This window comes from Rhinoderma darwinii, chromosome 2, assembly GCF_050947455.1.
Source record: "Rhinoderma darwinii isolate aRhiDar2 chromosome 2, aRhiDar2.hap1, whole genome shotgun sequence".
NCBI lineage: Eukaryota > Metazoa > Chordata > Amphibia > Anura > Rhinodermatidae > Rhinoderma > Rhinoderma darwinii.
This window is the reverse complement of record NC_134688.1, coordinates 167,139,234-167,162,832: the sequence shown is the minus strand read 5'-3', so window position 1 is coordinate 167,162,832 and position 23,599 is coordinate 167,139,234. Positions and strand designations below refer to the sequence as shown.

The following is a 23,599-nucleotide window of genomic DNA, read 5'->3' as shown; positions in this document are numbered from 1 at the left end:
AACAGAGATGCCATGATCATTTAATAATTCATGTAATTAATGTAAAAAAAAAAAAATCTAGATACCAGAATGTGATACATATTTGTTGTGTGCATGTTGGTTTCTGCTTTGTTTGACATAATTTTGTTGATAAACATACAGTATGTATAACTTTACAGTATACCTGAATAAAAAGCATTAAATGCCTATGGTACACCATTGTTGATATACAGGTTTTTGCTACTGCCTAAATAAACTTCTCTAAAGTCTACACACGTTCTGTAATCTCATTTTTATACATAGAGTAAATGCAAAAAAAAAGACTTGTAAAAGCAGAACTACTCAAACATGGAGGGACATTTTCGTAAAGGTCAAAAACATAATCTGGCTGTCCCTTTAGTATAAAACTGATTGATTTTAAAATAAAGCCTCTTCATTTGTTGTAAATTGTATTGTGTTGAAAGTGTAACAGTTGCTTATAGTGGGAACAACTCTATATACATAGATATAGCCTCCACTCAGCGTAAGCAACGGGCACGCGGTTATTTGTTAGCAATAAATAAACTGACTTATTCTGAGTCATTAAGGCATTCATAACCTGAACATAAAATGTTAAAATGTGCCAGCTGTAAAATCCTGCTTTCCTTTTAAAATATCCAACTAGGCATGCAAAAATCATACCCATCAAAACTCCCTCACACTATGAAGCACATGGGTGAATTGGCAGATAAATACACAGATTAACAGATGCCTTACATTAATAACATGCGTTAGAAAAAAAAACCAAAAAACATAAAAATGATACACAGCTCTAAATATCCCCATTTATAAGACTTTTGTATAAAACGGCTTTAGTCATGGGCGTGATTTTAGAAAATACTGTATTCTGGTGGATACATGACTGGGATCCAGTTTTCTGTAAAAGATGCACAATGGGTCCATCCAAGCAACTTCATCAGCTGTGTAAATATAAAAACATTGCATTTTAGGCCAAGATCACACACAGTTTTCATGCAATTGTTGGCTCCGATTTTTGAGCCATAATCAGAAGTGAATCTAAAAGGACGGAAAGGGTATAAATGAAAGGACTGCTCTACTTTCAACTTTTTTTTGGGCAAAAGCCATCACACGATCAGGAGGTATTGATTTATAGATAGATGCACGACCCTATGCAATGGTATCTATGGAAGACACTGAACCACTGCAGAAGGTGCTGCATGTACCATATACAATCTTATACTAGATAAAAAGCATTTCTGTGGACTGATGCAGAGGCTTTATAGCAAGTGACCTTAACCCCTTCAGGACTAAGCCATTTTATGCTTTTCCTTTTTTGTTTTACACTCCCCGCCTTCTATGAGCCATAACTTTTTTATTTTTCCATCAATGGAGCGGTGCGAGGGCTTATTTTTTTTGCAGGTGGAGTTGTTGTTTCTATTGGCACTATTTCCAGTACTATATAATGTACTGGGAAACTGAAAAAAAAAAAAATGTGTGCGGTAAAAACAGCCACTTTATTTAAAAAATTTTTTGAGAGCTACGGTGACCAAAAAAACAGCAATTTTGGTGGTTTCATTTTTTTCCCTTTTACAGCGTTCACCGTGTGAGTGAAATATTATATTGTAATAGTTTTGACTTTTACAGACGTGACAATACCAATTTTATTTTTTACGTTACTTGAGCAAAAATGGAAAAAGGTTTTTGAATTTATATATTTTTTTCACTACAAAAACGTTAAACTTTTTTTTTTTACGTATTTCAATTATTCCCCCTAGGGGACATGTAAATATGCCAATATACTGCAATACATTTATTATCTGTTAAGACCTGCCAGAGCTTAACAGAAGCAGAGAGAAGGCAAGCCTGGGGGAATTCATTAGGCCCCTGGGCTGCCATGACAACCACCCCCCTCTTTCTAACAGCTTAGATGCCGCGGTCACTATTGACCACAACATCTAATGGGTTAAACGGCTAGAAACAGCATGATCACTGTTCCTGCCCATTAGTCCAGGGTGTCAGCTGTAATGAAACGCTGACACCTGCAACGTATGGAGCGGACCGAGCACTTGAGTCCGCTCCATACATCAGCCCCTCCCCAGGACGTGCTAGGACGTTAGTGCGCGAAGGGGTTATGAAGATAAACCATGTCTATATACCCTATTCGGGATAAAAATTGTTCTATTGAGAAAAATCAGCTCAGAAAAATGATCAAACTGTTTGGAAAACGTGGATTTCACTCACCTGGACACAGTTTTTCCAGTTTTCTTTAATTGGCTTCTCCTCCACAAGCTTTGTTGCCGATTTTATACCTCGTCCATATAATTTATTTGCTAAGGCATGTTTATAGACAAATGGTAACACCTTTACAAGAGGGAGAAAAAAAAAAAAAAAAAAAAGAACGTTATGTAATTATTGTTATGACAAAATATAGTTCTATATATTCACAGAGCACAAATTCATGAATGTGTAACAGGACTAGTACACATGAAGCCAGCCAATGTCTAGAATGGTAGTACAGAACCACAAATTATATAATTCATAAAGGAACAAAATAAATACATTTTCCCCACTAGTCTACTGGAAATAAAAGGTCACACAAGACTTCTATATCTATCTGTCAACTTTTATATGAGCCTTAACACTAAAACCACCCTCCCAATATTGTGGATAGACGGTGTTTGCTATAATTATTGCAGATATTAGTGGGAACGTTTTTGCCCGGGTTGTGGAGCAAAATGGAGAGCAGAAGACGGTCTGATTTGAACAAAAGACCTGTTATGAGAAGCAACATAATCAGAGGCAAAACCATACATGGAATATAATGGTTTTTAAATTAAAAGTTCCAGCTAGAATGAAGATTCAGGACTGGATGATCGTATAAAATTATACTTTAAGTTCACTTTCAAAATTCAGACCTGCGTACAGTACAATCTTTTTTTGTTTCTCAAGTCATATTTACAGAGGACCACGAAGCCGAGACCATGTACAGAGTTCAGTATAAAAGTGATGCAATGTATTTACAAAGTTGCTTAACTTTTTATTATTTTATAGATTAATTCTATATATTAACTCTACAATGGTGATCAAAGATATTTCTACCCTTTAAATATACTTTAATGCAGTCACCCTCTAAACGACGACAGATCTCAGCTCCCATATGAATATGAGGGTTGTATATAACTGTACCTAGGGCTGGACGATCAAATTAATTTGCCCTCGAGGCCTCTGACTATTCTGTTTAACAGAATCGTTGAATCTATTCTTTAGTGGTGCTGCAGGAGGAAGCTCCACGCCGCCGCCTCGTCTGCCCCATTTGACAAGCTGCGCCCCGTTCTGTCCCTGCTTTCCCACGGAACTGCTGTTCTGTACTGAACAAAATGACAGTACGGAACGGCAGTTCTGTGGAGGAAGCAGGGACTCCTAATATGTACCCACAACACCATGTAGATCGCACCCCCAACCCCCCCTTGTAGATCACACCACTGTAGCTCCAACTAGGCCGGGGATTCAGCTCCTAGTGGCGCTATCTAAATGGAAGGGGGTACGATCTACAAGAGTGTATGGCACTATATGGGGGCGGTGCGTCACTGCTGTTTTCAGGGGATTGGGACAAAAAAAAACCCTGATAAAAGAAATCCATTTGGAGACACGCTGATGCAAAATGGACATGAAAAACTGACCGTTTTTAATGGCCCTTATTTTTACAGTGGTGTGAATGTAGCATATAAATGTCTGATGCCGGTAGTCCCGTTCACATGTACCGTGGTCGGGCCGGGTAATCACAGCTGAGACACAGACCGTTTTTCACAGCCCAAACACGGTCGTGTGAATCTAGCCTTGATGTAATTTATTTAAAACACTATAGTGGGGCCGGTACATCACAGGATCATGCTCAGACTTCAGACACTAATGTAATCACTGCTGCAATTGAGACTGCGCTCGCCTGCAATGTCAGAGACTGGCTGAGGTGGTGATGGGAAGAGAGGGATGTTAGTGCACGCAGCGCATCATTGATTATAGATTCTGAAATATATAGAAATTATAATCAATTAGATATACATTTTTCCAATTGTATTTCTGATACAAAAGTATTTGCAGCGGTTAAAAGTTGTGAAGTTATGTACAATTATTATAGCAATATATGACAAAAAGTTATTTGTAGAAAGAAAAAAATGTATTCAATTTTCTCTGGGTATTCCGTTAAATAAACTGGGAAAAAAAATCTAGATTTTATGTTTGGGCAAAAATCGCCTAGCCCCAACTGTACCTACAAATTCAGGTTTGAGAACAAAGGGAGGTTAAAGAGGCTCTGTCACCACATTATAAGTGGCCTATCTTGTACATAATGTGATCGGCGCTGTAATGCAGATTACAGCAGTGTTTTTTTAATTTAGAAAAACGATCATTTTTGACGGAGTTAAGACCTATTTTAGCTTTATACTGATGACTTTCTTAATGTACAACTGGGCGTGTTTTACGTTTTGACCAAGTGGGCGTTGTGGTGAGAAGTGAATGACATTGACCAATCAGCGTCACACACTTCTCTCCATTCAATTACACAGCTAGATCACTATGTGCAGTCACTTACTCACATATTAACGTTACTGAAGTGTCCTGACAGTGAATAGACATCACTACCAGCCAGGACGTGAGGTCTATTCAGAATCCTGACACTTCGGTAACGTTTGTGTGAGATTTACAGCACAGCAAGCGTAATCTTGTTTTAAATGACAGTTTACAGTGTAAACTCACGAGATTACGCTTGCCTTGTTGTAAATCTCACACAAACATTAGCGAAGTGTCGGGATTGTGAATAGACATCACCTCCTGGCTGGTAGTGATGTCTATTCACGGTCAGGACACTTGAGTAACGTTAATGTGTGTGTATGTGGCTGCACATAGTGATCTAGCTAGATCACCATGTGCTGTGTAAATGAATGGGGGAAGTGTATGATGCTGATTGGTCAGCGTCATCACTTCTCTACACAATGCCCACTTGGTCAAAAAGTGAAACACGCCCAGTTGTCCATTAAGAAAGTAATTAGCATAAAACTAATATAGGTCATAAGTCAGTTAAAAATGATCGTTTTTCTAAATAAAAAAACACTGCTGTAATCTACATTACAGCGCCGATCACATTATGTACAAGATACGACACTTATAATGTGGTGACAGAGCCTCTTTAAATTTCAAATAAAATGTAACATATTACAGAAAGTTTGGCTGTAATTAGATCACCACAAAACATATTTTGCACATTGGTAGAATTTGCAAACATAAAACTTCACCTTTGAGTCATAAACATCAGACCATTTAGTCACTTCCCAGTAAGTTTCATTTAAGGCTTCTAATGTGACCTCAAGATCATCTTCTTTTCCATCAGCATCACATGAAGCAGCACCTTCCTTGGACTGCAGGTGAAGCACTTTATCTGCCAAGGCGCAGCCTTTTCGACAAAGGGCATCAATTAGGGTATTTTTCTGCTTGTCCATGTCGCTGGAAGAACGTGCACAAAAAAGTTCAAGAATTGGGTATATTCATTACATTCTCAAAAAATTAATAATTCAGTGTAAATCTTAAATGGCAAGGTCACGGAAGTTTATAGTTTGTCACCCTTTTAGCTGACAGCGTATAAATGGATGGGTATGGTTCACACAGTGTACATAATATGCTACAGAATTAGTCAAAAACCACACCAAAATTCAGTCAAATACGGATAGACATGTGAATTTTGTTCCAGTTTAGTGAAAAGTTTGCATGTGTGTATTTAACCCATAGCAATTGGCAGAAACTGCGCCGAATTAACCAGTGGCACACGCTGTATGGAAAAAACAAACATTTGGTACATCTTACTAGACACTCCTCTTCAATATCCCAATTTCCATAAATATTTTGCAGCCAAAAAACACTTAAGACACATTTTACAACTCCACTTTGGAGCGCCCATATTTCTAGACAGTCGAGTGAGGTGTAAAAATGGTCTAAATTTTTTTTAAATAAATTTGGTGCACGCCACTGGTGCCACAATTCTGGCAAATTTTGTTTAGTAAATCTCCATTTTTTTTTTCATCTAAAGAAAAAATTGTCTACATTTTGAGCCTGATAATTCTTAGTATAATATATTATAAAATCTCCAAAATAATGTGTGGTTCTTGCATTTTTCTCCACTGAAGTAAAAAAAAAAAAAAATACATTTAAACGAAAAAACAAAAGATACATAAAAGGTCAAGGCAAGCAGCAGTTCTAAAACAGGCCCTTAAAACCCACAGTGTTTATTAAAGCTGTGCGGGAATCAGAAAATCACCCTATTCCCATTTACACATCTGGCTAGCCTGCTAAAATAGCACCAGAAAACTTTGTAAACCCAGAATTAGGGTCCGACTGAGCACAACTACATTGACTGGAAGTGAAAGGAGGGTAGGGTCTCACAATCAACAAAGCAATATTCATTGCCTGTTTATATATTATGAAGTATAACAAAACCTGAAGTGGAATATAGATATTGCTTACAAACTAAATACCCAGTACATAAAAGCATAAGTCCTGTGACTCCAAACACTTCTGTGTATATAGAATTTTCTTTGTATACAGGTACTTATAGTTCATAAAGTTGAAAAAAGACCAAGAGCCATCAAGTCCAGCCTACAATCCTACCGTGTTAATCCAGAGGAAGGCAAAACCCCCCAAGAGATAGATGGCAATTGCCTCATAAGGCTCCATGCACACGACCGTATTTTTTACCAGTAATTCCGGACCCATTCATTTCTATTGGCCATGGATACCTTTCAGTATTTTTACTGATGGGCGTCCGTGCTGAAAAATTTATAGAAGCTGTCCTATTCTTGTCCGTAATTACGGCAAGGACTCTCCCATAGAAGCCTATGGGAGCTTCCGTAAATACAGACGGCTATTGATGTGCATAAGTATACCGCCCGTATTTATGAAAGCATTTCTAGGAAACATGCTGACGACATTTTTATTTGTACCGCAAAAAGGATCAATAAAACAAAATATTTACTGGTTAGGTACTTTTTTATAGTGGCTGCATCAGGTCTTGGATCAGTCTTCATGGCAAAGAAAAACGCAAGAACAGTCTGGTCAATTCTAGAGATGACCTCATCAGCAGCTGAAATTATTTCATTGATCAGTTTGATGCGTTCCTGAGATATAAAATAAAAAAAACATTAGGAAAAAGGTGATGGCAAATGTCTAATAAGGATCATATGCCTAAAGAGTGAAAAATGTAATTTTTTTGCCACATTTAACAACAATTCTAAGATGGAATTTGAGCCCAAAGGTGTTTTCCAAGAGAATTTTTTTTACCTCACTTACTTTTATAGGGACCTCACAATTGTAATTCACTTAGTGTTTAAAAAGTGTCCCCATTTCGTGATGCTACCACGGGGTCACATGACTGCCGACCCCACGCTCTGTCCGCTCTGCTGATACGCCGTACACCAATCACGTGCTTAAAGAGGCCCTGTCACCACATTATAAGTGGCCCATCTCCTACATAATGAGATTGGCGCTATAATGTAAGTGACAGAAGTGCTTTTTATTTAGAAAAACGATTTTTACCACGTTAGGAGTACTCCTCTGTACAACGCCCACGTGGTCCAATGTAAAAACACGCCCAGTTGGGCATTGAGAAACTCATTAGTATAAAGCTAAAATCGCTTATAAAGTGGTAAAAATAGAACGTTTTTAGAAATAAAAAGCACTGCTGTCACCTACATTACAGCGCCGATCTCCTTATGTAGGAGATAGGGCACTTATAACGTGGCGAGTCTCTTTAAGCCGTGTAAAGTTTTTTGCAAAGTATAGGGTGAGTCAACAGTAATGTGCTTTTTATAAATTGTTCTGTAGCGCATTAAGAGAATTAAAAGAAATGTCTCAGATGGGAAAATCCATGACATATCCATTGGATATGTCAAATGTCAGATAGGTGCTGGTCCCAGAGGTGGGCCCTGCATTATCTCTAGAGCGGGGCCGCCTAAACACCGTTCTACTACTCTGTGTTGTGGCTGAATCGTGTGATTTCCGACCATGAATTACGTAAACAGTGCAGCTCACTGAGCTTCGCTATTTCCGTAACTCCAATAGTAGTGAATGGCAGTTACGGAAGCAGCGTAGCATGGGAGCAACGCTGTTTCTGTAACTACCATTCAGTTCTATGGGACTTACGGAAACCGCATAGCTCAGCGAGCTACGCGCTTTCGTAAATCCTGGTCTGAAATCACACGATTCAGCCACAACACAGCAATAGATCAGGGTTTAGGGGTCCCCATTCTAGAGATAGGTGCGGGTCCCAGAGGAGGGAGCTGCATCTATCTGACATTTATGACATATCCTGTGGATGTCATAAACGTCTGATGAAAAAAAAACCTCTAAGGGGCGGCAGCAGCACTGATTTAGCGTGGTGTCCCCATCTAACTTCTTCCTCAACAGTGGCGCTCCCGGCTGTGCAGGGAACGCACTTGAATGGGGTCATGCTGCAGTTTCCTGCACAGCTGCTGGCCGGGGATACAATGCTAGCATCAATGCGGAGGCCAGTGATTAGCTGCAGTGATCACATGCATGTACAAAACATCACTGCAGGAAAAACAAAAACCGGCGGGGGACCCTGGAACTGGAGTGGTAAAGGATTCAACCATTGAGCAATGTTAATTTTTTTATTTTTTGTAGAACCTACCCTGCAGCCAGATTGATTTCTTAATGGGGTTGTGCAGCTCCTCTCTTCTTGTGGAGGCAACAGTCCTATGCTTGACAGGTATGGTGGACGAGTAATATTAGACTAGGATGCGTGCATTAAACCTGGCATGTGTCCGACGGTTGCTACAGCCCAGCGTGTAGCAGCATCTCTTCACACTCCACGTTACAAGCGTTGTACAATCACCTTAGGGCCTGTTCACAGCGTTGGGTTTCCATTTAACCTTTGTCGAGGGAAATGATGAACGTAAAGCCAAATGGAAACAATAGCTTCCGTTTGCATTGGTTAGGTCGAACGGAACCAATGAACGGAAGCCCGACACTGATGTGAACAGGCCCTTAACCCCTCAGTGACCAGCCTATTTTAAACCTTGACGACCATGCTATTTTTTTAAGTTTTTCCATCATCTCATTTAAAGAGCTATAACTTTATTTTTGCATCGACATCGCTGTATAAGGACTTCTTAGTGGGACAAGTTGTATTTTTTAATAGCACCATTTTGGGGTACATATAACTTATGGATTAACTTATTAACTTTTTTTTGGGTGTAACAGAAAAAACAGCAATTTCGCCACTTTTTTTGCATCCTTACGACAATACCAAATTTATATGGTTTTCTTTACTTTTACACAATAAAACACTTTTTTCAAAATTATTTGTTTTTGTGTCTTCATATTTGAAGAGATAACTTTATTAGTTTTCCACCGATGCAGCTGTATGAAGGTTTTATTTTTTGCGGGACGACTTGTAGTTTCGATCGGTACCATTTTGGAGTGAATGCAGCTTTTTAATCACATTTTTTTTTTTAAAGCAGCATGAACAGAGAACAGCAATTCTGGCATTGTTCATATTTACAGCGTTTGCCGAGCGGGTCAAATATCATAATAGCTTTATAGTTCGGGTCGTTACAGACGAAGCAATACCTAATATGTGACCTCTTTAACCCCCCATAATAAAAGCATTTTGTAAGGGGAAAAAGTGGGTTTTTCATTTTTTTTTCACTTTACTAGTCCCACTAGTTGACATCAATATCCGATCGTCGGATCGCTTTTAGAATACACTGCAATATTTCTGTATTGCAGTGTATTATCCGCCCACTCAAGCAGCGCTGGCCCAACTTCTTAGCTACCTCTGATAGCTGAGAACAGGGAGTTTTAACTGATCCCGGCGGCGCAGCTTTATTCTGATGCAGCGCCGTAAAAAGGCATATGCATCAGAATAAATCCAGTTAGTGGCCGCCGTGAGAAGGCATATCGGCGGTCACTAATGGGTTAATTACAATGATTTTCTAGATTTGTTTATCTTGAGGATATTTAAAATTGCTGTGCAGAAGTCAATGAGAAGTCATGTGACGAACAGAGGTGAAGCATAACAGACCAAGTTCTTGAAAGCGAGGTTTTTTTTATTGCCGTCACAGATGAGTGCCTCGATTTTTTTACCTTCATAATAGATTAAGGCCATTCCTCTCAAAAATCTGCAACAAAGCACTATACAATGTATATGAATTGGATTAGTAATGGAAAACTTTAGCACAAATTTGAGAGTATACTGCAGATTTTAAAATCAGCAGCATGCTCTATTTTGAAAGAATTTGATTTGGATTTGCCACACATTTCACCCATTGCTATGTAGGGCTGGGCGATTATGACCTAAAATAATTAAAGCACAATTAAACCTCAATTATGATTAATAAACTATTTTAGTCCACACCCTTTTTATATGCCACGCCATTAAATTAATATATAGAGCCCCTAAGCCTGCTGTATACTACTGTATATAATATACTCCCTGGCATTGTATAATGTCCCTATAGTAGCCCCCATACAGGCCCAGTAGTGTCTAATAAAAATAAAATACATACTCCACTAACACTGTTCCACCAGCAAGTGGAAGAGATCCCTCTGCACACATATTTTTAGTTTACGCTGGACTTGTGCCATATACCAGCGTTTCAGGCATCCTATTGGTACACGGCGTCCTCCAGGGTTGCACGATGCATCGAAACTTCTATACTGTTTCGATACTGTGCACCCTCAAACTGTTCAATACCATTATTTCATGTATTTCGATACGAAGCTGTGCGACTGCACAGCTCAGCATTGTAAGGGTATGTTCACAAGCTTCGCAAAAAACTTCTGAAAATACGAACAAGTTTAAGCAACTCGCGTTTTTCACGGCCGGAGTCAATGAAAAATGGCTCCAAAAACAGCGAAGTGACATGCACTTTTTCATGGGCATTTTTTTACACTGATGTTTTAAAAAAAAAAAAACAAAAAAACAGCTGCGTAAGAATCACCCCGTCTGAACAGAACGCTGTTTTTCCCATTGAAATGAATGGGCAGATGTTTGGAGGCATTCTGCTTCAGATTTCTCGGCCGGAAAATAGGCCGTGTGAACATTAACACATGAATGTAATCAGCGCGGGGCTGAGGCTGTGTGATACAGCCATTGCCCCACTCATGAGTGCTGACAAGTGCGCACGCGGTCAGCATGATGTGATGCGCCAGCGCTGCACTATTGATTGCGGCACTGAAGACAGAGAACATGGTGGGCGCACTGCAAAACAACCCCCATGTTCTGTCTTCAGTGCCTGTGCCACTGCTCATTAGGTGCAGCGCCGGCCGTATCACCTTATGCTGACCGCACACGCACTTGTTTTCAGGAGCGGGGCAGTGGCTGTATTACACAGCCGCAGCCCCGCTGCAGAGATCAGAGAAACCTCTGATCTCCGCCGCTATTCCCCTGAATGCAGCGATCAAAGCGGACCGCAGAATTCAGGAGAAAATGAGAAGGAGGGATGCCCTTTGGATCGAGTCACAGGGAATTAATTTTGAACCTCCATGTGACTCACATTAATAGTAATTAACCCCATCATGTACCTCTCATATTAACCCAATGTTGTCCATTATGACTGCGGAACATGTTGGGGTTATTTACTATTAATGTGAGGCACATGGAGATTCAAAATTCATAATATATCATGCCTCACATCAGAAAATGAAAGAAAGTTGTTGTCTTTTTTTATTGTTGGCAAAAGTATTGTTTTGGTATAGAGTATCGCAATATTACATGAAGTATCGCTATCGATGTCCAAATTCTGGTATCGTGACAACCCGTGTGTCCTCAATGCCCACCCCATTTACTTTTTGTCTAGGCTCAAAGCCCACCACAATGTACATACAAGGATGATGGGTGTTATATACGGGGTTGATGGAGTTTATATACAGAGATTATGGCAAACTGATATATATGGGGATGTGGGTCCCTGTATATTATCCCTGTATATAAACCAATCATACCTGTACATATTAGTCAGTCATTATCCCTGTAAATAAACCCCCATCATCCCTGTACATATTAGTCAGTCATTATCCCTGTATATAAACCCCTATCATCCCTGTATATACGGTTGATTGGGTAATATTATACACAGGAATAATGGGAGTTATATACAGGGAACCCCCTCTTCCATGTATATTACCTCATGAACCATGTATATAACCTCCATCAGCCGTGTATACAATTGGGGCGGACACTATCAGTTTGCAATGGTGAGCGGGCATTGAGGACACCATGGACCAATAGGATGCCTGCAATGGCAGAAGTCCAGCAGACTCTGAAAATATGCGTGTTGAGCAGCTCACGGCGCAGCACAGACAGGTGCGAGGCAGGGACGTCATCGCGCCTGTCTGCGCTGAGCCGTGAGTGGCCAGCGTTACACAGTGAATAGTGGAGCAAGGAACGGACGGCTACCTGCTCTACCATAGGATTCAACTGTATCGGTTGAAACCGGAACAAAACGAGAAAACCAAAATTTGAATGAGGACGTCAGTTACCTGCGCTGAATTTTTTTTTTACGATTAATTGCCCAGCCCTATTGCTAGCCAACCTATGCAGACTACACTGTTCACAGCGTGGACACATGGCCTAAAGCTGCCCACAAACATATTTTTATCAGACATTACACCCAACTAATTGCTGAGGGCGCTGGGTTAAAGCTTCCAGACAGATATTTATTTTTTTAAGCGGTTCCTCCTCTTTCCCCACTCACCTTTGGCAGAAATAACGTAAATATTTGACTTAACTGAAGGTCGCGATAAATGACGGCTGAGTCTATGGGCCAGTTTTGGTCTATGAATCAGGGTTCTTTCCTGTCTCTACACACGGATGCTCTGATGTGTGATCTTTCCTGACAAGTTCTGCTGGGTTCTCTCCTCTACACAGCCTGTGTGATCTCGTGTGTCAAATCTCGTCCCCTCACCGCTGGTATCTCTAAAGCCAGTGTCACAGTATTATGCATCAGTATTTATAAAAGACGAAACTAAAAAGTGGGCCCAAAATCCAGAAGAGGTGCAAATCTTTTCATTATACTTTCCTGTTTATGTTCCACTTCTGGTATTGTCATACAAATACTGACAAAAACTACTGACCTAAATACTAAAAAGAGTGAAAGAGACCTAAAAATGACTCAGATCCGACAGCACTTTACTCCCGTCGGGACTGCGTCAGAAGCAGCAAGGCAACAAGTTATATACAGGAGTTGCACTGGACTGTACAGCAACAAAATGGTAGGAAGTTTACATATATTTACCTCACGGAATAACTCCTTTTACAAACTTTCTATTTAGTCTATGTCCTATCCTCAGGATAGGCCATCAATATCTGATCAATGGGGGTCCGACTATCCGGACCCTCAACAATTGACTGCTTGAAGAGGTTGTGGCATCCCCTTCACGGATTCCACAGCTCTGTACTGCACAACGCAGTGACATTCGTAGAACATGTGCACAGTATTACAGCTTTCTCCCATTCAAGGGAATGGACGATAACCCCCCTTTGATTTTACATTTATGAAGAGCCTGAATAAAACAAAAATAAGGTGCCCATAACCTTTAAATTCCCAATGCCATTTAGATAAATGCACCTTACCTTTTCAGAATCCAGCTGATGAAGCTTTGCCACGTATAGTGGAAGATGGTTGGGAAATGATTCTTTTAATTCGCTAAAAATATCATTGCTTTCAAGTCTGCAAAAATCACACAAAAAAAAAAAAAAAGATCCATTAGGACTCAAAATGAGCATCCAGCACCACAGTACGCAAATATAAACCATGTAAGCTCAAATATTCCAGTTTTATTTTTAGTAACAATGAATCTTAGTCCGTACATGCAACATACATGCAGAGATTTTACTACAATTATAGAAAACTGAACACTTGCATTGTTCTGCATAGGAAACTTCTAGCAATAACTACCATGAACAGAAAATTTGAAGCATTTCTGGTGCACTTTTGACTATTGGTGTTTTGTATGGTTTACAGACAAACTGCAATGTACACAGCTTCTACAAATTGGCCGTAAGGCTTAAAGAGGCTCTATCACCAGATTTTGCAACCCCTATCTCCTATTGCAGCAGATCGGCGCTGCAATGTAGATTACAGTAACGTTTTTGTTTTTTTTAAACGAGCATTTTTGGCCAAGTTATGACCATTTTTATATTTATGCAAATGAGGCTTTCTAAAGTACAAGTGGGCGTGTTTAAAGTAAAAGTACAACTGGGCGTGTATTATGTGCGTACAAAAATGCTCGTTTTTAAAAAAAAACAAAAAACGTTACTCTTATCTACATTGCAGCGCCGATCTGCTGCAATAGCAGATAGGGGTTGCAAAATCTGGTGACAGAGCCTCTTTAAGTGAACAATACATGGCACCTTTATGCAGCAAGTGTCTTCAAGATCTTGTCTCGAAGACTGCATCAACAGATATTGGAAATTTGATCTGAATGCAACACATTCTGATTTTTTATTTTTTTCCACTAAGGCTTTGTTAACATCTACGTTAGACTTCGGTCCATGGGTTCCGTTAGACCTTTTCGTCGTCAGGGGAACCCATGAACGGAAACCATAGCTTTCCATTTGAATTACCATTGATTTCAATGGTAAGGCTGGGTTCACACAACCTATTTTCAGACGTAAACGAGGCGTATTATGCCTCGTTTTACGTCTGAAAATAGGGCTGCAATACGTTGGCAAACATCTGCCCATTCATTTGAATGGGTTTGCCGACGTACTGTGCAGACAACCTGTCATTTACGTGTCGTCGTTTGACAGCTGTCAAACGACGACGCGTAAATGGACTGCCTCGGCAAAGAAGTGCAGGACACTTCTTTGCCACGTAATTTGAGCTGTTCTTCATTGAACTCAATGAAGCACAGCTCAAGATTTACGAGCGTCTCAGACGCCTCGTAAATTACGAGGAGGAGCATTTACGTGTGAAACGAGGCAGCTGCAAACAGTCTGTCTTTTCACACGTAAATGCCTCTCATCGTGTGAACATACCCTCATGCTTCCATTGCAAATGGATTCCGTTTGCGTCCGTTCTGTAAGCTTTCCGTTTTTTGGGCAGAAACAAAAAGCGCAGTCGACTACGCTATGGATTCCTCCAAAAAAAACTGAAACTTACGGAACGGAGACAAACGGAAACCATTTGCAACGGAAGCATTACCATTGAAATCAATGGTAATGGAAACGGAAAGCTATGAAAACGGGACCCATGAACAGAAGACTGATGCAGATGTGAACGAAGCCCAATATGATATAATTGTTCCCTTCTCTACCTACTTTTTGGGAGCACATGTTGCAATATCACAGCATGCACATGCTTAGAATTAACCTAGCTATATGGAGATTCTCTGCAAGCTTGTTACTAGGATGTGTGCAAAATATCAGTAAACTCAGCCACTATTGGGCTATTGTACATGTTCTTCTTTTGAATGTATTCCTAGGCTAGATCATCTAGCCTAGAAACACCTCCAAGCGAGAAGGCAAAATATTAAATACTGGGGTTTCTGGGCATATAAAACGGATGTCAGATAGCAAGAAATACAAAAATAAAAACTTCAAGTAAAATTCAGATGACACGTCATTATGCCAAACAAAGAAGCATAATAGTAATGATGAATAAACACACTATGGAATGGTTTAATTTTCAGTGCAAATCCCAAACTGAAAATTCGCAACCATTTACAGTACAATACAGGTTTTAAAAACTCCATCCATATGTAGCAAGGAACGAAAAACTAATTTTTTTTTAGGGGTAAAAAAAAAAAAAAAAGCTTCATGCAAGTCACAACCAAGATATGAGACAGCTGCTGTCAAACCTGCTGCACGTAAGAATATACTGGTAAATTGTCTATTATGCTTCAGAACGGTGTAAAAAAACAAAAGACATTTAGACCTATTTCTATATATTTCTTCACAAAATTTTTACGTAGTAAGCAACTGCTTGGAAAGCCAGAAAATTTAAGCAAACAATAACTGGCAACTCACTGTATAATATAAACACCAAACCTGAGCCTACAACACATTAACCCTAGTAAAAAAACAAAAAAAAACTACTACGGAGCGTCTTAAAGCACCACCGTCAGAAGTCAAGAGCAAATAAAATAAGCGCAGGATTAGCCCATATTGTGAAAAGCACGTATGAGCAGCAAATCTGAGAGTCACGTCAGTCAGCAGCTCTCCTCCAGCCAGTCCTCAGAAACAACACTCTTGGAAACACGGATTCGGCTTTGTTCAAATCTGCGTCAGAACGGGACTCTGCTGAAACAAACGGAAACCATAGGTTTCCGTTTGCATCACTATTGATTTCAATGGTGACGGATCCAATGCCAAGTATCCGTTTGTGTCTCAGTTGTGCAACGGTTCCATTGTTTTGACAGAAAGAATAGCATTGTCAACTAAAGTATTGATTCCATCAAAACGACTGAACCCTTGAACTACTGAGACAAACGGAAACCATCTGCGCCAGATCCTTCACCATTGAAATCAATGGTGATGCAAATAGAAACCTATGGTTACCGTTTGTTTCAGTCAGGGTCCCGTTCTGACAGGAAGCTCCGGCGGCACGTCAGAACGTGACCCTGACGCAAATGTGAACGAAACATTCGGGGACAGATGCTTACTCACAGGGCATTCTTCTCAGGACTGTAGATCACCCTTGAACTCTGGTTTGGAGGGGGTAATGTTTATAAACCTCTTTTTTTATTTAAACTGTCATGGTTTCCTGACTATAGAGCTCTAAAGGTACATTAGTGGTGGTCCACTATGCCAGTATGTCGGGGAGACCCCCAGAAAAAAGGGGAAACATCCTGGAAGAGTAGACTCTTCTACTGCACTTCCAGGGGGCTTAGTCAGCGACACTTCTGCCATCAGACTAACAAATGATGGAAGAACCTCCAGAGGCTTCTTATTGTAAAAACTTATACAATCTGCAAATATACTTCCTCATGGTTTTCAAGATCTCCAAGTGCTGTCAATCATTGTTGATTTCCAGAGACAAAAAGCTGTCCTGGTTATGTTATTATATTACAGGTGCAGGACTGATTACAAGCGAGTACTCAGTTAACTAGTGTAAATCTAGTGACTTGTATACCTATGTGTCTATCACATGACCAGGACAGACTATGTACTGGAAGTATGGTGGCCAGCATTGGAGAATAGATTTCTAGGTTATAAAAAAAACACAAGACACTATCTATACACATAGTGTGTGTGTGTATATATACACATACATATATACACACACACACACACACACAAACATTATATATATATTATTTTTTTTTTTCGTGGGCAGTGAAGACAGACAGGGGACATGCCTTTATGCTAAAGCTTTGTGTTTTTGTTTTAAAATAAATAACCTATAAATAAGCTATATTAATATGTTGACCCACTTTGTCATCCACTGTATCTTCAAGTCTCGTAGAGCTTCAGTAAACTCCTCTTTCACATCCTTTTCTTTCTCTGCCTCTTTTTCTTTATCCTTACTGCCATTCTTCGGCTTATTTACAGATGGTATCAAGTGATAATGAACAGAAACAACATCCTACAAAAAGACAAAGGCAGTTTTATATTTTCTACTTATTTGAGGATGAAAAACTCGTCCTGATGAGCTGATAGTTTAAAAAGATAGTGTTCATATAGAGTATACAGTAAGGAATCCAAACAAAAGGCCTTGTCCTTTATATAGTTTTAAATAGGTTATATTTATGCTCTGGATCATTATGGTCCGGAAGTTCAGTTGGCAAAACGCTGTGCTATCCGTTTGTAATAACCAAAACGTAAGTGTCTTACCAATGCAAATATCTGTGTGTTACTGTAGATACCTACTTGTGTATATAGAATCACAAACTAAAAGGGGAGGACAGGAACTAGTGAGTAAGCCATGCGTGTGCTCATAAAATGATACTCATTCATTTTCTACAGGAGTTACATTTTACGCTGTTGAGACATCAACAGCAGCAAGAAAAAAAAAATTCTTTATCCAAATTGGGAATCAATGAATCCAACTAAAATATCAAAACAGAAATCAGGTGTTCAGGCTGTAAGAACAAACATGCTGATAGTTTTACAGTAGTGTATAGAAGCTTGGCCCAAATGCTCTTGGGCTTCATGGTTGCACAGTGTATTACAGAATGATCACAAGGACAGGATAAGTCACAAACAAGGTAGGTCTAAATATTAAATAATTCTATGAAATTAGATTTTAAAAAAACCAAAAAAAAAAAAAAACCTCCGATCAGACAAAATCTGTTTATGAATGGATAGGCAGATTGCTCAGATAGACAAGAGCAGCATAATCAGAACCAAAAGCAACATGCACAAATTAGGATGTAAATGCTGCCTGCAACTTTGACTACAACAGGAAAGAGCTCTTCTCCTTTAGAGCACATCACCTCTAAAAGGTGTAAAAGAGTCTACCTATTGGAATGCTTCGTAAAATGATGCCTGATCCATATCAGTGTATAGACTATGCCATAAGAAGTGTAAACACTTACTGCCCACTTCATGCCATCACTCAAAACATCACAAAAACATTCTGGGACAAGGAGTGCCCAGATCATACTCCGCCACAACCCTCCACACCTTATAGGAGGGTGGGTGTTTTTAACAGATTTCAGGCCCATTAATTAAAGCTGATAGACAAGAACAGCATGTCAACCAACGTTAGTTTGCTCCATTTAAATAGATCGATGATAATACGATCATTCCTCCATATATAGTTTGCAAATTGATCAGATGACTATGGAGCGTTTGCTCGATCGTCGCCTTATAGCTGCCATATTTACACGGGTCAATGATCACGTTCAAGCGTTTGTACGCCCGATCGGCCTTTAGAGGAACTGAATTGCAGACTATTTCCCCTTTAATTTGTTTACTAACTGAGGAGTCTGGAAAGGGGAAGTCTGTCACAGGATACAAAGCAAACGGGACAGTCAGAGCAGAATTCCACTGTATTTGTAAGGGCACCTCCATGGTACAAACACAGTAAGTACTGAAAGTGAAACATTTGGTAGTACAGGGAAAAAATGGATTTGGAGAGACACAGGTGACCGTGGGCATAGCTGCTGCGACTAGGAGGCGGACACTAGTGGATTGTTAGAATCTCCTACCATGCTATACCTCTTCTACAGACACTGAGCTAATCAGTTGGTATGTAAGCAGTAGGGGAAGTGTAGAACAAACGGTGGGAACTAATAACGGTGGGAACTAATAACGATGACTACTGTGAACCTGAGGAAGAAAACACCATGAAGTTAACCCCTTAATGACCGGGCCTGAAAAGACCTTAATGACCAGCTCAATTTTTCTGTTTTTGCCTCTCTGCGTTTCAGCAGCCATAACTTTTTTATTTTTTCATTGACGTGGCTGTATGAGGCCTTGTTTTATGCGAGAGAAATAGTATTTTTTTTTCCCCACAGTTTGGGGGTAAAAAAAATTTTTACGCCGTGAATATAGGAAAAAGCGATTCTCTGAATAGTTTTTTTTGTTTATTTTTTATCCCGTTCACTTTTCACGCTAAATAACCCATTAGATTAATTCTTCAGGTTATTACGGTCGTGTAGATACCTAATATGCGTAGGTTTTTTGTTTTTATTTAGTGTAGGGGCAATAAAATGTATTTAATGCAAAATGTTATTTATTTATTTGTTTTGTTACTTTTTTTTTTTTTAATCCCATCAAGAGAACTTTATTTGTAACTTTATTTTTTACTTGTAATGTATTAGCATACTTCTGTACGCTAATACATTACATTGTGTCACTATGACACAGGCTGCTGATCGGGCAGCACATAGTGTGCCCGAACAGCAGGCACATGGAACAGACAGCCCTGGGGTCCTTTGTAGGTCCCCAGGGCTGACTGCAGAGGGATTCCCCATTGTTTGATCGCATCACTGGAATCCCGGTGATGCGATCAAAGAGGGGAATTCCCTTTGATCTTGCCGCGGTCACGGACCGCGGTAATCAAAGGGTTAAACAGCTGGGGTCCGAATGTGTGCCGACCCCAGCTGTGCTCAGGAGGCTGCTCTAAGATCAGGAGCTGTTAGTAACAGCTCCTGCTTAGAGGATGAGCGCTCACACGAGCGCTCATCAGCCTAATCTACAGTGACGCCAAAAGACGTCTCTGTAGACTAAGCACCTGCACTGCCTGACGTCAAAAGACAGTGGGCGGTCGGGAAGGTGTTAAACACCTAAAAGAAAAACATTGGGCAGGGGACGTGTCTCCTAATAAATTTTATGAGAAAAGAGACTTTATTGTAAGTAATAAAAAAAACAAAATATTTTCTCGTCCATGTTACTAGGGGATACTTGTGACCTTGGGAAGTCCCAAATATAGCCCATTGGTGTAATAAAAAAAAAAAATTAAAAAAAAAAGGAGGACCGAGCGATGACTAATGCACCACGGCATGCAACACCATGCAGCCGGGAGAGGCATCTAAGGAAGCAGCAGTATGCATCCTGTAGAATTTTAAGAAGGTGGGGAGAGAAGACCATGTAGTGGCCTTGCACACTTTAAGAGCCATGGCTCTATGCTGAGCCACCTACAAGGCACCCACCGCTCTAGTGTAACTGGGCCGTAACATGGAAGGGAGGTTCCTTGCCCCATACACAATACGCCTTGCCAATAAGCAGATTGGATCCACCAGAAAAAAAATAAAAGAAGGGGAAGAAGACCCCATCCAGGAGAGCAGGCCAAAGGATATACTGTGAAGCAGCTCCAATGGGGAGTACTGAATGACAAGGGATAGGGTGGGGGTGGGTCCCAGGAAGCCTCTTAAGGATAGTAAGATGAGGAAGGTAAAACTGCAACGGGGAAACTCTCTCCTTGCAACAACGGAAAAAGGACTTAAAAGTCCTGTGGTATATCTGAGAAGACTACCGCTTTCTAGCCTTGCTCATAGTCTTAATCACTTGCTCGGAGAAGCCACATGATCACAATAAGGTGGCCTCAACTGTTAGGGTAAGGCCACACGGTGCAGTCACGGTGCGATTATGTTGCGTTTTTAAACTGCAGTAAGTCATTTTTCAATAGAAGTCAATGGTGAAATTTTTGTGATGGACAGACTGCTGCAGATATATTGCAATGTGCTTTTTGTGCAGTTAACTGCATCTTCATAATGTCCGACGGCGCTGCCAAAGTTGTTGCTGAACTGCTTGCGTTTTTGCTAACAGTTCTGCAATGCATTGTAATGAACTATATACGGGAAGCACCTAACAAACTTCAACACGGGTGAAAACTATGTCCATCAATTATTTCCTTTAAAGACGCAACAGAACTGCAGCCTTATTCACACGAACGTGTATTACGTCCGTGATACGCACGTGAAAATCACGTGAAAATCCCGCACGTCGCACGGACCTAGGTTAGTGAATGGGGCCGTTCAGACAGTCCGTGATTTTCACGCAGAGTATGTCCGCTGCATAAAACTCACGACATGTCCTATACTTGCCCATTTTTCGCACATCACGCACCCATTGAAGTCATTGGGTGCATAAAAATCGCGCATGGCACATGGAAGCACTTCTAAACTTTAAAACCGTGGGTCATAAGCATGGCATATGCGTGAAAAATCACTCAGCCACGCAGCACATAACACACGCAACTGCAACGCGTAAAAAACACAGCGTTTTTTGCGTGCGCAAAACGCACACGTTCATGTGAATAAGGACTAAGAGGGTAAAAAAAACAAAAACACGCATGCGGTTTTCAAACGGAACAAAACCGCATCAACGACGCACCGTGTGGCCTTACCCTCAAATGAAGAGCTGTTAAATACAGGTGGATGATGGGACCCTGGAAAAGCAGATCCTTTTGGAGAGGAAGATGCCAAAGGGCATCAGCTGGAAGGTAGACAACATACTAGGCCTCATGGAGCAAGAAGAATCACTGCCATATATTTTGCCTTGATCTTCTTGAAGATCTGGGATAGGAAAGGAAGTGACTAATGCGCCCACCACAGACACCTTAGAGTCCCACTCGAGACGATTCCCTCAAAGCCTTTAGAATGAAGTGCCTATTCCCTTGGAACAATATGTTCTAGGCTGAGGAAGTCTGCATTCCAGTCCAACTGCACGGATAGGGTGACTGAACAGAAGGCATGTCCAATATAGCAGGGTTAGAAGAATGGTCCTAAATTTCAGGACGTTGATTGGGAGAGCAGATCCCAAAATATATGTCCTGAACTAGGGCTGAGCAATAATGACCCAAATCAAAGTCACGATTAATGGAGCATGTAACCTAAATTAGGATTTTTGACTGACAATTTAGACCACACCCCTTTTTCATGCTTCGCCCACTATTTGCATGCTACGCCATTGAATTCGTATTTATCCCGAGCCTGCTGTATAAAACTGTATATAAAATATACCCCCTGACACCGCCCCCACACAGTATATTGCCCCCATAGTGCTCCCCACACAGTATAATGTCCCATAGCTGCCCCCACACATTATACCCCTATAACTGCCTTCATATAGTATAATGCCCCCCCATAACTGACTTCCACGCAGTAGAATGCCCCAATAGATGCCCTCACACAGTATAAAGTCCCCCATAGCTGCCCCCACGCTGTATAATGCCTGATACAAATAATATACATCCCTCACCTAACCCCATTCCAATGACGAGTGAAGGAGATCCCTCTGCTCCTTTGGTCTGTGCGGCACAATACAGACGTCACTGCCTCATGTCCGGTGATGCATAGTGAATGGTAGAGCAGATGATAAAACTGTATCTGCGTCCTGAAGATGCATACAGTTTAAACCACTCAAAAATAATTTGCAAGATGTCGATTGCGCTGAATTTCGATTTTGATTATTTTTCAATTAATTGCCCAGCCCTACCTTGAGCAGTCAGGTTATTTAAGACTGATGCCACCAGAGGAGACTGGTGCTAACCACGGATGCCAACCACCCAAACAGAAGCAAAGAGTGGCCTAGTGGAACGAGAGGAGAAAAGTCGCCACAGGAGAGAACGACGACACTGGGCAGAGGCAATCAGGTCCAGAATCCAGGTGCAGTGGCAGACAGACAACGGACAGCACCCCCCCCCCCCCACTTTCCCGGGGTTCGAATTTCCTGTTGCTGGGATCGGAGTTTGCAAATTTATCTGAAGACTTCATGATGTCATCCAGATATGTACTGGCCACAACTCCGAGTGTAAAGAAGAGGACTGTTGTGAAGACCCGAGGGGCTGTTGACAGGCCAGAAGCAAAGGAATTGCTGATGGGAACACAGATATTGTGAAGGTAAGCATTCTTGATTTTCACAGACTACAAAAATTATCCTTGTTCCATGGATGTGATCACTTCGAACACAGTTAGAGAGCACCATTCGGTCCTTCTTGAAAACATACAGGTTTGAATAAAATCCTCCAAACACTTCTAGGAGCAACCAGAATATCACTTCCTGGGAGTGGAGACACTCCAGAAGAAAGACTGGAGGCCACAGAATTAAAGGTTATCTTGTAGCCCGTAGAAACCACCTCGCATACTCTGGAATCTGAGAAGTGAGAGCCACACATCCCAGAAAGAAAGAAAGAAGCTCCCACCCCCCAAGTGAGCGATCATG

At 40.6% G+C, this 23,599-nt stretch overlaps 1 protein-coding gene across 3 annotated transcripts in view; it reads right to left on the bottom strand.

The window, feature by feature from the left end:
* The window catches only part of TPP2 (tripeptidyl peptidase 2), a 70,684-nt gene continuing 47,085 nt past the window's right edge, over window positions 1-23,599 (bottom strand). For 2 of the 3 annotated variants that reach the window (XM_075852456.1, XM_075852457.1), the window contains 6 exons: window positions 17,422-17,573; window positions 13,619-13,715; window positions 7,009-7,139; window positions 5,268-5,475; window positions 2,221-2,340; window positions 1-938 (listed from right to left, as the gene is read on the bottom strand). In XM_075852456.1, coding sequence (XP_075708571.1) covers window positions 849-938; window positions 2,221-2,340; window positions 5,268-5,475; window positions 7,009-7,139; window positions 13,619-13,715; window positions 17,422-17,573 — 798 coding nt within the window. In that variant the 3' untranslated portion in view covers window positions 1-848. Of the gene's footprint in view, window positions 939-2,220; window positions 2,341-5,267; window positions 5,476-6,997; window positions 7,140-13,618; window positions 13,716-17,421; window positions 17,574-23,599 lie in introns of those variants that run through there. The other variant, XM_075852459.1, reaches the window with a different exon arrangement.